At 41.2% G+C, this 16,345-nt stretch overlaps 1 protein-coding gene across 3 annotated transcripts in view; it reads left to right on the forward strand.

The window, feature by feature from the left end:
• The window catches only part of AKT1 (AKT serine/threonine kinase 1), a 75,629-nt gene that overhangs the window by 50,032 nt on the left and 9,252 nt on the right, over positions 1-16,345 (forward strand). For all 3 annotated transcript variants that reach the window (XM_086749069.1, XM_086749071.1, XM_086749070.1), the window contains exons 6-11: positions 1,190-1,321; positions 1,488-1,553; positions 3,213-3,281; positions 4,030-4,155; positions 5,385-5,513; positions 10,743-10,957. In XM_086749069.1, coding sequence (XP_086605195.1) covers positions 1,190-1,321; positions 1,488-1,553; positions 3,213-3,281; positions 4,030-4,155; positions 5,385-5,513; positions 10,743-10,957 — 737 coding nt within the window. The remainder of the gene's footprint in view (positions 1-1,189; positions 1,322-1,487; positions 1,554-3,212; positions 3,282-4,029; positions 4,156-5,384; positions 5,514-10,742; positions 10,958-16,345) is intronic.

A 16,345-nucleotide genomic window follows, 5' to 3' on the forward strand; every position in this document is an offset into this window, starting at 1 on the left:
TGGAATTCTGAGTTCAAATGTCCTTACTGTATGGATTTCAAGGTCAGCTCAAGTTTGGAATTGGTTTGTCTATTTTCCTGTCATACAGAGCCTGAAATCATAGCTCCTGCTGGACCATATGACTGAGTAAATTCTTTGCAGGCTGGTGCAAAGATACTCCAGTGGATTTGCAGGATTTAGGGTGGGTCTGGATTAATTGCTCTGGCTTAAGGGTTTAGGCTAACTACCAGACAGACGCTGTGGTGTCTGTCCATAGTGTTTTGGGTTTTTGCATCAGGCACAGCATTGTCTGAATGCAGGAGGCTGGCTCAGCAATGGCCTTCAATGAAAGGAGTATGTGACACAGGAGATCTCTGATCTGTGGAGCCCTTTTAGGTATCTGTCTTCAACCTCCCTTCACTTCTTTCTACTCCCTCATGGTCTCCTGTTTGGGTTTCGTTTTTCCAAAGCATTCCCATCTGCTCTTGTAAGAGATAATCGACAGAACCTTCTCCCATGCAAATGCTACGACTGTGGATTGTACCAAGGCACTTCTTTGTGTCCTTACCTCGCCATTGTCATCCCCACTTACTTTCATAAGTTTGTTTCCTTTTTGGAAAAGTTGATTAAGTTTTTAAAGAAAAAAGATAGCCATCCACCAGTGTTGTCACTAAATATGTATGCCAGCCTTGTGTCGTGTCAGTGATTTTAGACTGATGTGGGTGGCTACTTCCACGTCACTCTGAATTGTCGCTGCTGTTTTGGTGCTGTTCAATGAAGCACAAGAAAGCTGGTCTTCTAGAGAGGTAGGGAACATCAGAAGAAAGGTATGGGTTTAATCCCTGGAATCAGAGCAACATGTGCCTTTTAGTGAATGTCTGCACTGACAAAGTGGTCAAAGTGTCTATGGATTGATAGTATGTTGAGTTGTATTTGCACAGTTAAGTATTGAGTCACCTGAAAGAGTGTTCTGTTAATTGAAAGCTTATTGTTTTCCCTAAATAGTTTGAATGATTATCTTTGGTAGTGCACTGGCATTCATTTTTATGGAAGAATTATTTCTCTTCTTGAATTCTACTAAGCAAAAAACTAAGTTAAAAAACCCACATATGCAATGTATTCTTATGTGAATGAGAAGTTCTAGTCTGAGAATGATATACTTGTTGTTAGTTCCTGTAATTCAATTCTTGTTTATCTGTATCATTAACAGACCATGAATGAGTTTGAATACCTTAAACTACTGGGAAAAGGCACTTTTGGAAAGGTCATTTTAGTTAAAGAAAAAGCAACCGGGCGTTATTATGCTATGAAAATTCTGAAGAAGGAAGTTATTGTAGCAAAGGTGAGTAGATGGGAAACTTGGGGATGTGGTTCAACCTTGATACAATCTTTAGGAAAGTCATACCAAGGATTCTCTAAGTCCTTGTAAATAATTGCTCTGTTAGTGTTTGAAATGGACCCCTGATCTGGGGAATCACTTTGCTGATTTCCTTCTGCTTGTGTTTCAGGATGAAGTAGCGCACACGCTGACAGAAAACCGTGTTTTACAGAACTCACGGCATCCATTCTTAACAGTAAGCATTTCTCCCTCTGCTGAGTGTAACTTGACATCATGACAACCAAGACTTTCCTTATTTTTTTGTTACTTATATAATATATCTGAGATCTGTGTTTTCAGAGTGGTTGTGTATTTTTGTACCCTTCCATTTTTAGGAAGCACAAAGTTAAAATGCTGTTTTAAGTCTTCTGATTCTTGCAGAGCAGGTCCTTGGTACCTCTTGAAGACAGTGTTTCAGGGTGTGGTTTGATGTTACGGCTCACCCATTAATGACTTGTTGTCTTTGAGAGAAGTTATCTGTTTTCCTTGTCTTCCAAATGTTGGTTTCTTGTAGCAAAGATCAGGGTGACCCTGACCTTGTGACAAACAAGTTCAGGAAGATCTAGTAGGGGAAAAACCCTTTAATTTTGCCTTTCTTTGTTGCTTTTTTAAGCTCCCAGAAGCAGCTCACTATGGAATCAGAGCACTGGTAATGGCAGCCGAAGGATAGTGGGAGGAGCATGTGGGATGGGACAGGGAAGAGCAGGACTGTGCTTTATCCACTGCTTTCCCTTTGGTTTGGCTTAGCTGTAAAATCAAACCATGCTCTCAGTTTAGACCTCCAGTGCCAGCATTCTCTCTGGGTTGAGTTCAGATACTTCAGTTCTACCTCAGGATTTTGTTCCTAGGATTTATTACAAATTGTCTCTGAATGGTTTCCAACTGCTTAACCCCTCTAAGAGACCTGTGTAGGATCCTGGTTGTTTCCTTTATCCAGGTACACAAGGGCTTAGCTGGAATTTAGGCCTTTTAAGCGTGGCCTCTGGAAGTAAACGTTGGCTGTATTTGGGATAATCAGTGCATGTTTGTTGACATGTCTAAAACTCTATCCTCCCTTTCTCTGCAAAAATATGACTGGTTTAAAAATGCCACCCTGAGTAATGAAGACAGTGATATCATGTGAAGTATTTTCTTTTTAATATTTTCATAAACCCAAATATCAAAAACAAGGTCTATCTTGAGAAGTCAGCTACAAGACTGGGTTATGACCAAGAAACTGAAGGTTGTGGCAAACAAGTTGATGTTACCCTTGCCACAGGAATACACGTGACAGGACTGTACAAAGGCACCTTGTGATGCTCCATCACACCCTCTGTCCAGTCTGTTTTTGTGAATTGCTCACAAATTGATATTGACAGCATTGCTCAATCCTCTGGCAGGCTGTCAACAGGGTGCAGTTGCAGGCAGCAGCGCAGAGATCAGAGCACTGGTGTGTGTAAATATACATGTGTTTCATATAGAAGGGCTTGTAGCCAGTGCAGTAAAACCTTGTGCTCTGGGGTTTGATTGTGGCCTCTTGTCTGTGAGATGAAACTGTGGGAGCTTGTGGCCTGGGGGGGGGAACTTCAGAGCTGCTATCGGTATGTTTTGTATCACTGTTAACGGGCCAGGACTTTGTTTCACAGCATTACAGGCATTATTGACAGCTTCTGCAAGCTTCTAATGTTTTCTTAAATATATTTAGTGAAATAAGTTGGTGCAACAGGAAGGTGTAAGTATTATATAAGAGCCAAGGACAAAAAGTCTGCTCAAATAGGCAATTTCATGTCTGCTGTATTTCTGAAAAATTATTAAAAATGCTTTTATAAGTGTCAGTGTGATCTGTCCTTTAAGTTTTGGTTTAAATCTGTTTCAGGCTTTAAAGTATTCGTTTCAGACACATGATCGCTTGTGTTTTGTTATGGAGTATGCTAATGGAGGGGAGGTAAGGGAAATGTAATAACTTTTTTTAATACTTTAATTTTTGTTTAATACTTTAGGATTTTCCTGTACTACTACTAATTCAGCTTGACATTATTTAGCTCAGGTCCATGTTTGCAATTCAAATTAATCCAAGTTGTCCCAGTTAAACAGAGCTGTTTGCGGGTTTAACTGATATTAAGAATTAAGACTCTTAATTTTCTTTATTTTTACAGAATAGAGCATTTGAGTGTAGGCTCATATTTTACATGAGAGCAACATATTGTAATCTGACGTTTGGTAATTCAAGAAGGCAAGGTTGCTTTCTGGTTCCCCTTTGGACAGCTTTTAATACTTATTAATGAATATTGTGAGCACATGTTACTTTGGAGGGAGAACTAGAAACATAGCAAGCTACAGTTAGACAGGTAGGAAGGAAAAGTGGGAATATCAGCATGTCTCTAAATCATGCATTAAGCTGTAGTTTTAATATATAATTGCAGTTCAATCAAATTGGGGTTTTATAATTTTCTGTACGTACAAGAATGTGCAGCACACAAACTGGTTATCAGTGTGCCTCTGTGAATATAAGATAAAATTGTATAGGCATTTAATGTATCATGCTTTTTAACACATTTGGGAACACAACTGGGTGAGGGTTGGAAGGGATTTCTCTTAGGTAGTATCGCATTCCAAGCAGGATGGCCTGCGAAGTGCGAGACATAACTCTGAAACATGTGCAATCTAAATGTAACAAATTATTATTCTTGTAGTTGTTCTTCCATCTGTCAAGAGAGCGAGTCTTTTCTGAAGACCGGGCTCGGTTTTATGGAGCTGAGATTGTTTCAGCACTGGATTACCTGCATTCAGAGAAGAATGTGGTTTATAGAGATTTGAAGGTACGTAGAAAAATAATTTCCTAGACTTTCTGGCTTTTTGAAGCTTGAACTATAAGAAAGCCTTTCCTGACTGAACTTTAATGTAACAGTTATTGCAGCTGTTGAACTTGACTTCACAGAATGTCTAAACACTTTTATAGTCTAAGAGCTTGTGTAATGCATTTCAGAGAATATGAAGCGGTACTGAGCTACTTGGGTTGCATTTTCACTTGCCTGCTTATGTTCTAAGACAAACCTTGCTGGCACTTCTGTGTGGAGAAACATAACCCTGGGCTCTTCATCCCATGTCTTATCAGATAGATGCAAATACATACTGTGTAGACGTTGTGCTTCCTTGCAATGTCCTGTACAGCACTATCTTCATAGTACCTGCTTGCTGTTAGAAAACCGGATGAAGCTTCAAGTTGCTTATTTGTTTGGTGAGCAGAGAAGGGGAAAAAAAAAACGACAACCAAACAAGAAATCTCAGGCAAACAAACTTTTTTTTTTTTTTTTTTCTTCTTTCCTGAGAGGTGTCCTCAGGAGAAGATGAGGGGACACTAGGAGCAATCTAAAATGAGGTGTGGTATGTAATGTTTTCAGGATACATCAAAGTAATTTTGGGATTCCTGCTGAGATTTTGTCTTCCCTATCAGCATGATTCCTTTGAAAGTGTACTTTGTTTCATACACAGTGCAATCTCTTTCCTGAAATCTGGATGGCTTTCTCAAAAATTAGTGGCACAGGCCAGGATAGATTCTAAGTGCTGAGTATAAAGCAGTTCTCATGTAAAGAGTCTCTTTGGAAGTGGTTCCTCAGCCTTGCATTTGATTTTTCTTTTATTTGCTGTCCTTTACTGGTACAGAATATTTCATAAAATAATTTAGAGTAAAAGCAGGGATGAAGTTGTATAGAGAGTGGGAATACTTAATATATTTTAAAAGAACTGGTGTTTTGTTGGTGATAATATTGTAGAAGCATAAATAGAATGTCTGCATTCTGCATTCTTTCTGTATATATAATCAGTTACCCAAAGACTGCAAATTAGTTATGTAACGTTTCCTAAAGAACTCAGGAAAGTGATATAAGTGTATATTTACATCATGTGTGCTTTGGCAGCTCCTATCGTTCTGACCCCAATGAGAACGAGGTTGAAAACTGATCTGCAGAAATTCATGTCTTTCACTGACTTGCTCAGGAGCAGCGTACGTTATACGTAATAATGTTCTTCATTTGGATTTTCTTCTCAGTTGGAAAATCTTATGCTGGATAAAGACGGACACATAAAAATAACAGACTTTGGACTATGTAAAGAAGGTATCAAGGATGGAGCAACAATGAAGACTTTCTGTGGCACTCCAGAGTATCTTGCACCAGAGGTATGCTTATGTTGGTTATTGTACTAAATTATATTCTTAAACATGATCCATGATAGCAGTAGTGATACAGAATAATTCCTGTGCCAGAATGTGTTTATACAGTAACTACCGTTACGTTACAACACATAGTGAGAATCTTCTATTCATCATGTTCTGGGACATATCTTTTGCATAATGAAGTGTGATAATTTTCAGGCAGGGTAGTATCTTCCATTCAGTTTAGGGCTATTTACATTTTAGTGGAACAGTGCTTGCTTTTTGTGTCAAAAATCTAATTAGAAAAAATATTTTAAATTACTTAAAATACTACTTGATGGATTGGTGACTTTTGCAATTTGTTTGCTGTGTGTTGGCATATTTAAAAGCTATCAATAGGACTTTGGTTAAGAAGTAAAAGTATTAACCAATTCTTTTACTCTTTGAAGACCATATAAGGTGACGTGTTTTCAGAAACAGGACAGAGCAAGCTTCTTGTGCAGTATTTGGCATGGTATGCATTAAAACTGCTTAACATCTGGCGCTGTTTAACATCTTTGTTGGTGACATGGACAGTGGGATTGAGCGCACCCTCAGCAAGTTGTTGAACAATACCAAGGTTTGTGGTGCCATTGACATGCTGGAGGGAAGGGATGCCATCCAGAGGGACCTTGACAGGCTGGAGAGGTGGGCCTGTGCAAACTTCATGAGGTTCAACAAGGCTAAGCGCAAGGTCCTGCATATGGGTCAGGGCAATCCCAAGCACAAATACAGGCTGGCTGGAGAATGGATTGAGAGCAGTCCTGAGGAGTAGGACTTGGGAGTTTTGATTGAGGAGAAGCTCAACATGGGCCAGCAATGTGCACTTGCAGCCCAGAAAGCCAACTGCATCCTGGGCTGCATCAAAATAAATGTGGCCAGCAGGTTGAGGGAGGTGATTCTTTCCCTCTACTCAGCTCTCATGAGACCCCGCCTGCAGTACTGTGTCCAGCTCTGGAGCCCCCAACGTAAGAAAATCATGGACCTGTTGGATCAAGTCCAGAGGAGGGCCACAAAAAATGATCAGAGGGCTGGAGCACCTCTCCTGTGAGGACAGGCTGAGAGAGTTGGGGTTGTTCTGCCTGGAGAAGAGAAGGCCCTGGGGAGACCTTATAGCGATCTTCCAGTACCTTAAGGGGGCCTGCAAGAAAACTGGAGTGAACTTTTGAGAAGGACAAGGGGTAATGGCTTTAAACTAAAAGAGGGTAGATTTAGGTTAGATATAAGGAAGAAATTCTTTACTGTGAGGGTGGTGAGGCACTGGGACAGGCTGCCCAGAGAAGTTGCAGATGCCCACTCTCTGGAAACATCCAAGGCCGGGTTGGATGGAATTTTGAGTGACCTGGTCTGGTGGAAGGTGCCCCTGCCCAGGGCAGAAGGGCTGGAACTAGATGATCTTTAAGGTCGCTTCCAAGCCAAACCATTCTATGAAAAGTGCCTACTGTTTTGTGACTTTAAGAGCATGAGGTGTTTCTCAGTGTTAATTTGAACTTTTCACTTTTAGCGAAAATGAATCTAAGCAGGGGATCTCAGTCCCAAAACTGTTTTGGGGAATTTTTTTTTGTAGTAATTTCTCTCTCTCTCTCTGTCTTTTTTTTTTTTTTTTTTTTTTTTTTTTTTTTAAAGCATAAAAGGTGAATGTGTGCTTGCAACTTTCATCCTGGAAATACTCCTTCTGAGAGTTGTGCAACACAGGTGGTGTTATAGCCGTGAGTTAGTTGCAGGCAGATCAAAAGCGAAATCGTGTGATACAGGGTATATGTATACATGGTGTTTTGCAGGCAGACGCTAGTTTTCTCTGCCCACGCTCTGAGCTGTCTGGAATTAGTAGGGCGCTCAGCCTGAGCTAGCACGGTGTGCCTCGCAGAAGGGCTGCTTGCCTTGCAGTGGGTGCTTTGCTACCCTGGCGTGAAGACTTCCATCTGGTTTGAAGCACAGGCAGAAGCAAGTCTTGGGCAGGTTATATACTGTTGGCACAACCAGGAGGTAGCCTTTCTCTGTGGTGGGAGACTTGGGCATTGCAAACCTTTCTGGAGTTCAAGTATGCAGAAGTACAAAGTACGGAAAACCAAAGTGGAGGAGCTCTCTTCTGCTGAGAGCTGACGTCTTTGCTGATCAGTGCTTTTGTGCTCTCCACTTGCATAGCCCTGTCAGGGTGCTCTTGTTTTTTGTTTATTTGTTTTTTTGTGGGTTTTTTTTTTTTTTTTTTTAACTCCCAGCTGCTTTCAAGGGCCTCCCGTCTCTTCATAACAATGAAGAACATGGGCACCTGTCAAAGTAGCTTGCAGCAAGAAGGTGGAGTCAGTCTCATGATAGCTGCCAGCTCTCCATGGATCACCACAAGTCTTCAGTGAATCTAAATTGGGGTCCGTGCAGCACAATTTGAGATTTACTGATGCAGGGAGTAATCAGCAGCATGACAGAGTGTTTATTATTCACAAACATGACTTTTATTTTTGCTTCCTTCTTAAAATCAATTGCTGAACTTCAGTTTCTCATCAAGGATTTTATGAGGAGACTAAAAATATTTATTTATTTTGGTTTTTCCTAACTTAGAATGTGGGGATTCCCTATGCAGAAGTTGTGTTGTTCTTTCTTTTATATTATTTGCTATTATTTGTCTTTTTAATATTTATGCTGACTTGGCCCATCCAAAAACCTGAAGGACAAATCCTTTTGATTAACCCAGCTCTTTCCCTCCCTTGCAAATCCCATCTGTGAGCTGGAGTGTTAAATTCTGGAGGCTTTTGTCATCTGGTCAATAGCATGCAAAAAATCTGGAAATTGTGCACGAGCGATATTCTGTGCGTTTAAGGTCATACATCCTTAAAAGCAGGGGTCTCATTCTTCTTGTCTACATTTTAACTTGAGTCCGGCATAGCAGCATGTTTGTACAGTTGCTGCATCGTTGTTTTTAGGTTCATACTGGAATCTTGTGCGTGGCTGACTGACTGAACCATGTCAGCTTCGATGTGTCAGAGGCATTGATGGCTGTGATGTTTACAGCTGTTGTGCCTTCTCTTTCAAATTCCATCTCACAGCAGTCTAGAGCCGCTCGTTAGGAAATGATGATCCTTGAATTTAAGTGAAATGACCTTGTTACTTCACTGCTCCCCAGCTATCCTGTGTGTTGCAATAAATCATGGATGACTGCAATACCTATTTTGTTACGGTGTATTTTTGATACTAACACCATTGCTCCCTTTTGTGCAACCACTAGTATGAACTTGTTGTGATAAGGCACTTTGAAGAAAAAAAAAATTTATAATCTGTTTATAATTAATGGAGATGAAGGAAAGAGTTGTAGTTAGTAATCTGTAGCACAGAGTATTGATACACTTACTGTAGTAACATTTGAAGCATTTTCTGCATTTTGAAAGCACCTGTAGCATTTATTGCATACACAATGAAGACCTCTGTGTTTTGATTTTTTTTTTTCTTTCAGTCCTCTCCTATTGCATCTCTTGCAGCAGTTTAAAAAAATAAAAATACAAATTGGAGGCCCTGTGACTGTTTTATTTTAGGTAACCCAAGTGTAAGGGAGTGTGAACAGGAAGCACTTACTGAAGGGGGTGACTCAGAGAGCGGTAACTGCACTGTCACACAATATCTCCTGTGAGCTGAAGGGCCGCGATGCCTCGGGAAGGATGGGGCCAGCTCCTGGAATCCTGTCCGGCCAGCAGCTGTGTCGGCCGTATACATATACAGGGCAGCTGCAGAGCCAGCTGTCGTTTGGTGTGAATCATACGGCAGGGGATGCCGTAAATAGACCAACGTGGGGTAATCTAATACCTGGCAGCCTTTTGATTTTTACTGCAGGCCCTTTTCCTCGTTCAGATAATTAAGGGGAATAATTAGAGAATAAAGAGAGGCAGAGTGCAAACAGTTGTTATGTGGAGTGTCTCAATGCTGCTTTTTTTGTGTGCAAAACCTTTATCAAGTTTTGTAAGAGATTCAGATCCCACTTTTGTTAAACTTGTGTTGACTTCTTTTGGCTTTTTCATCATTTTAATTTTGAATGTAAATAATTCTAATTCTTGTTGCACGGTGTCTGTGTGAGCTTTGCATTGCTACAAAAACACAATGGTGGTGCGGTTGTGCTTTGTGCTCTTAGCAAGAGCAGGCAGTTCAGTGCAGACCCATGAGAAGAGTAAAGATGACAACTAAAACCTGAGGACAGGGTCTGGAACATGAGACTGTTGGTGTCAGCTACAGACAACTGCATAGGAGACACCAAGTCTAGAGAAGTCCTCGTAACATCCAGCGCACAAGCCACAAAACACTCCCCACTCCCTTCAGCAGCCTTCAGTGCAGAAGATCAGAAATGCACTGCGACAGGGCACAGTAAGCAGGAGAGATGGAGGGCACTGCTGGGGTTCTGAGTCCTTGCAGCAGCCGGGGCTTAGGTAGAAGGGCCCAGGGGAAGGGAAAAATGAACTGTGCTGGACTCTTCCTGCTGTGAGACCTAGCAGAAGTCCACCCCACGGATAATTCCTGCATTTGCAGCCCTCTAAGCAGAGGCAGGAATGTTAGAGCTACTGAGCAAGTGCCTTTGGAGGACGCAAGGGAGAGGAGTGGAAACATTTCCAGACAATTTGGCTGCTGTTTTACAGCCTTACAGACAGTCAAATGTTAGGAGTGGCATTCTGGCTCTTAGTGTCTAATGTAGATCAGTAAGTTAGTATTTGTGGGTGGTCTTTCAGTATGTGCAGAGCCACCCTTTGGTGGGTGCAGGTTGATATGAAGATGATGGGCTTGTCACTTTGGAGGTAACAGGTTGATGGTCGTTTCTCCCCATACTGCCTCCTTGGTGGCTTAGGTATTTTTTTAAAAAATGAATCCCATATGGAGCAGTTGGTGACAAATAAGTGAGAATTTAACAGCTGGCTCTGTAATATGAGAACAGTTCTCAGCCTTTTGGGCTTTCAAAGATTGTGCTTATGGTCGTAATGTGAGGGAAGGTGGGAGGAAGAGGAGAAGGAAGCTGCCATAATATACCTGCTGTGTCCTTTTCCCCCCTCCTGCTCACCTAGAACAGTGAACATGGATGCCACTTCTTTTCAAATGAATCTTCTGCAAATACTCTGCTGGTAGATTCAGCTGTGACACGTGAAAAGATGACTTTGCTGGGGTAAATTTTGCCTCTTGAATTCTAATATTTGTACCTGGTTTGGAAATGTCTTCTAAAGCTGCCTTTTCCTTACATTTCTGCAGGTGCTGGAAGATAATGACTACGGTCGTGCAGTGGACTGGTGGGGTTTAGGAGTTGTGATGTATGAAATGATGTGTGGCCGGCTCCCTTTCTACAATCAGGACCATGAAAAGCTCTTTGAACTCATCCTTATGGAGGAGATTAGATTTCCACGCACTTTGTCGCCTGAAGCAAAATCTCTCTTGTCAGGTTTGCTGAAGAAAGATCCTAAACAAAGGTGAGACTGTTGCTTAATACTTGCATTCGTAAGCACTCGTCCCCCTCAGAAATGCTAAAATAAAAATAAATCAAGGAAAAAACCTCTCTGCTAAAGCCTTCACAAAGAAGTTAATAGTTGTGTTATGCAGAGATGTGCCTATGAAAGGGAACTGTCTTCAAAACAAGTGACTGTTTCCGTGCTGCAGTATGAGAGACCCGTATTGCCATTATTGAAAAACAATTGAAAATGATACTGTGCAAAGGGCTGTTGAATGCACACATGCCAGACATTTTTGTTGAGGAAGGTGTTCCAGACAAAATTATAGTAGTGTTTCTAATCCATTCAAAATTATCATCTACCAAAATACAGCAAGTGGACCTACTTGTGTTTGTCTTAACTGTTAAATGAGCTGACACCGCAAATAGCGACGTGAAACAGCTTTGGTGATCAGAAGGCTGAGCTTCAGAATATGATGGCTGGTATTAACGCAAAACTACAGCCTGGGACAAAGCAAGTTACCCCTGCCTTCGGTCATAATGAATCCAGTGGCTGCTGCGCGTTATGAGCTGCTCTACAGGGGATGCTTTCACCTTCTGTCCCAGTTCAGGCTGCTGTCCGTTTTCTGAATTTTTGTTTAAATCTGTGCCAGTGATTTAGCATCCTGCTTTGGACAGCAGGTGGTGGTGTTTGTACCATGTTTGTGGTGGAGTTTGTACCACTCTTAATTGACTTTTCCTGTTTCCTCCTTTTTGCTATGCTGTATTATTTAAAAAATAACCCTTGATATAAAAACAGAAAAACAAAACAAAACAAAAAACCCAAGCCCTTAATGGCAAACAAACAAAGTAGAACAAGATCCAAAAAGGATGTTGACCTTCTCACAAAGATAAACATCAGTTTAAAAACCTACCATCTTGTCAACATAATATTGTGACTCTGCCCCTGCTCTCCTGTCCTGAACCTTCCAGCATAAATGGGCTCCAAGCAGGAAATCTTTCATGTGAGGTGCAAGCAGAGTATTGTGATTTGCTGTCTGATGTTTACTTAGTCTGTGTGTGTGCGTGCACATAGCAGGAAAATGGATTTTGTCAGTCGATGGATACTTGTAGCAAGGATTTTTGTCATCACTGTATGCTATTTCTATTGCTGGTTTTGATGGAAAATCCCGTTGAGGGGTCTTGTAATGCAAATCCAGTTTGTACTACCAGAGGACTCAACTTAGCAGTGACATGGGGAACCAAGAACAGCTGTAGTCAGGGACATCGCGAGCCTTGTACTAGGTGACAACAGCTGCACACCCCTTCTGAACCCGCTGCCTGCGAGGGGACCTCCAGGAGAAGGTTGTGTAATTGATTAGCAGCCCCTCCAGGCACTGTGCTCTGTGAGCGTGGTTGCAGCCCCTGCCAATAGGATTCCTGTCCAGGAAAGAGCTGGGTTAAATACAGTTGTGACCCTTTTGTGGCTTACTCAGGTGGGGTCTTTCAATCACAGCAAACACAAGCAGCATCTGTTGTAATTTGTTCTTGAAGGAGCATCTCTGATGAACCAAAATGCAATTTGTTTACAAACAAAGAACGCCCACTTGTTTCTAATTACAAGGTTCTCCCAGTGCCAATAATTACTCCACAATATGCTCATTTTATACAAATAGCCACTTCTTCACATGTATCTTCTGCAGGCTTGGAACCAATGAGGCTCTGATCTGTTGGACAGATGATTTTCATGCTGCTGATAGAAATAACTATAGGCTAGACAAGCCTGCACACATGCCCACAGCTTGCTAATTACACTGGTGCTTCCCAAGCTTTTTGGTTCATGGACCATTCTTAAATACTGGTTTCTCTCCAATCACCGTTCACCCAACTTTTTAACTGAAGTTGTGATTCTGCAAATCCCCTGCACTTCGTGGCGTTTCAGGCAATATGGAGAACTGAGCTGGAAGCACCAGGGGTAGAAGTGCTGAGTCCTGGCCTTATAGTTTTGTTTTCTTTTTACTGTGTGGTCTGTGTGCTGGGGTGGGCGCCTGGGATACTTGGTAGTTGACTCATAGTGAGTTCATGGAGCCATATTGAAGAAAAACAGCCGAATAGTTACAAAAATGCATTCAGTGAAGAGCTAAATAACAGGCGATAGTCTGGTTGACATTAACTCATTGATGATGCTTTCGGGAACCAGTGTGTAATTCAACAGAAATCCCCTCTTCCACAAAGCCCAGTGGTGGACAGAAGTTGGTGTCGTCGTAATGTTGTTTGTGACAGAAAACATCAGGATTGGGAGCATTGAGGAACTGCTGATGAACTTCAGAGTGGGGTGGAGGAGACAGCCAAAACCGTAAGAAAAATTAAACTGGGAGGTGTTGTCCCTTCTCCTAAAATCCTCAAAAAAAACCCTACAACAAAGCAGGTTGATAGAATGAAGCTCAGCGATGAGGATATTTTATGTTAAATATCAAGGAGCTAGGGAATTATGACCTGTGTCAGTGAATTAAATCTTAAAAATTGCCTGTCGTACCTGAGCTTGAGCTGGATATATAGAAGCAGTCTTAGCACTCTGTGTTCAGAGTCTCAAACTCACAGGCATATGGGGAAAATGTGAAGAACAATAAATTGCATTCTGCTTTTAATCATGGCTATTTTCTAAATTTGGCCATATAAAACCCATTTTGTAAGAGAAAAGGAATTTTGAAGTTTCTTTTGGGATTGATATAAGTTTATTAATCTTGTAACGTGAGCCCTAATTTTCCTAAGAAGGAAAAAAATCTGTTCTGTAAATATTTCAGGTCACATTAAAAGGAAATTCCCCTTCAATGCTTTGTGACACATATCAAATGGAAGGAGGTAATCAGAGCATTTTTTCACACATAAACCAGCAAAATTTTAAACTTTTATTATTCTTTCTCTGGTTGTGGAGACCGCAGCCTGTGAAAGTGGGCATGGATCAGAGCGCTTCATGTAAATGGGCTGAGTTTAGATGGATGGGTGGGTTTGTAATCAGCAGTGTCCTGCTCTGAATCTTGGCAGGCTTTAAAACTGCGAGAACTCAGGATGGTTTCCCTGAATTTTGGTCTTGTGTTTTCACTACATGCATTGGTGCTCTCTTGTCACAGGTCAGGGTTGTTCAGCCTCTTTCAGATGGGGTTTGTCATAAGCCACTCTATCTGCTTCTGTCTTCTGTGGTGCTGTTGAACATTGTCATTCAGGAAGGATGAGAGGAAGAAGATGCAGCATTTCACAAAAGCCTTTTAAAAGATGTAGTGACTCCACAGAGTTGTAGTTGTGGCTTTGGAGCATTGAAGCTGGTCGCTGGGAACTGGTGATCAGTCCTTGCAGCTACACAGGTCTGGCGCTTCGTTCTTTCTAGTGATGGTGGTTCTTTCCACATCCAGAGTACAACTTTGGCTGCAGATGCTCAGGAAGATCAGGGTCAATGAAGCTTTTACCTGCATGAAAAGCAAACTCCTTGGTTTTTTCCTTGTGAAAGGAGGTGATTTGTAATTAAGGTGTGTGTCTGTGTCCTCCAGAGCCATTCAGAATGAGTTTGGACAAACTCAAACAATTCACCCATAAGATATCTAAACTGAAGCTGAGGAAAACATAAAAGGCAAATTTCGAGAGATATTTTTTTTTTCCAGCTTTCTAGTGATCAGTAGTTTAGAGACTTCCCAGGCCTCGGCATTCTCAAACACGACTCCTTTGCAGTTACAATGTTGGGGGCTTCAGGAGTGGGAGCCTTTCCAGTGTTCCTGGATCTACTATGTTTGTGTCACACATATGTGGTCAATGAAGAAGTGGGGAAATACAGAGCTGAGAGTTGCATTAGGCTTTCCAAAAGTCTTAATCTCTGAGCAGGAAAGCCTGCAAAGACTGTGTGTACAGGGCTTTGGGAGGAATATGGCCCTTTCCTCCCAAACCTGGAGTCATCAAATTGTGCTGTTCCTAAAGCCAGCCAGAGCTGCTCTGTGCTGCTAGCGCTGGTCACAGGAAAGCAGGGTAGGTGCAGGTCCTAAATCCTTCCCTGTGGCTGTTAGAGACCTCTGAAGGTAAGCGGCACAGTAAAAGAAGTTCCTAGCCTCCATCCTGACTGTGTCAGAGAATGAGAAATACCCATCTGTGTGTGCTGAGCTGGTGAACACCAAGAGCTTTTGCTGAGCTTACTTTCTTGAGCTTGGTGGGTATATTTGCGCTGTTGTAGAATCAGGTTTGGGGGCAGGGGGGAGTCAGAGAAGTCATGTAGAGACAGAACGGCAACAGAAGCGGTGCCTAAAACTGTGGCTGTCCTCTCAGATGAGGATGGTGCATGTGCAAATCTGTAAACAACAGAAATCTGTTACCTAAAAGTAGGAGAGTTTCTTCAGATGAGGATTCGCCCACAGTCAGAATCTGTGTTGTGGCTCCTAATATGGTGAAGCACGAGCTTATGAATGGGATATTTGGCAGAGCACAGTGAAGGCGGCTCCTGCTCGCTTTCCTGTGCTGGAGCCTGGCTGTCCTTACTGTAGAAACTTTTTAACTCTAAAACTAGAAGTTTGTGGGTTTCTTCTTAAAGAGCTTGGAATTGACATGGATGCTGAGCACTGTTTACTTTTATGTGGACAAGTAGAGAAACAGTATTTTTCCTGTGATCCACTAACTGCAGTCTTCTGGCCTGTGATAATACTACTTTCACTGTTGACTGGGTGTTTACACACTATATTTTTCTTTATATATATAAAAAAATTACAGTACACACATTTTAAAAAATATTTGCATATCATTTCTCTGTGGAATGATAGCTGATTGCCCTTGACATGTACAGCATAGACGTTTGTCATTAAATGATTAAAGGATCTTGCAAGCAATACACAGTTTCATAAAAATTAAAAATGGTGTCAGTTTAATATTGATGTTGCACTTCATTAATATTTTCTCCTTGGGATTTAGCTGAAACATAGAAACAAAGGCTCTCAAATATAGATGGAAGTTAAATGAATAACCAGAATCACTTGCCAGATATTTTTTAAGGAGACCAATTTAGACAGAAACTTGGGTTTTGAGGATTTTTTTGTTTGGTTTTGGGTTTTTTTAAATTGCTTTTTAGCCTCTACACTTTCTGTTATATTTCCTTGTATACTGTAAATCTCAGTAGCTTTTTCTTTTTAAGTCCTATTTATGCTATTTTTGGTTCTGTCTGAAGACTTAAATGCACAGAATTTAACTTTATTGTACAAGAATCTTTTCAAGACTTTTATTCCTGCTATATTTTTTTTTTCAGTTATTGCGTGTCCTTACAAAAGACAAACCTGCTGCTCTTTCAGTTCTCAGTGGTGCTTAACGATGATTTTTCCATTAGATGCTGATTTAATTTTGTTCTCCTTGAGAGGGTCTTTTCATAATAATTCTGAAAAACAAAAGTGTATTTTGGAATAAG

This window comes from Chlamydotis macqueenii, chromosome 5 (genome assembly GCF_036417535.1).
Source record: "Chlamydotis macqueenii isolate bChlMac1 chromosome 5, bChlMac1.mat, whole genome shotgun sequence".
NCBI lineage: Eukaryota > Metazoa > Chordata > Aves > Otidiformes > Otididae > Chlamydotis > Chlamydotis macqueenii.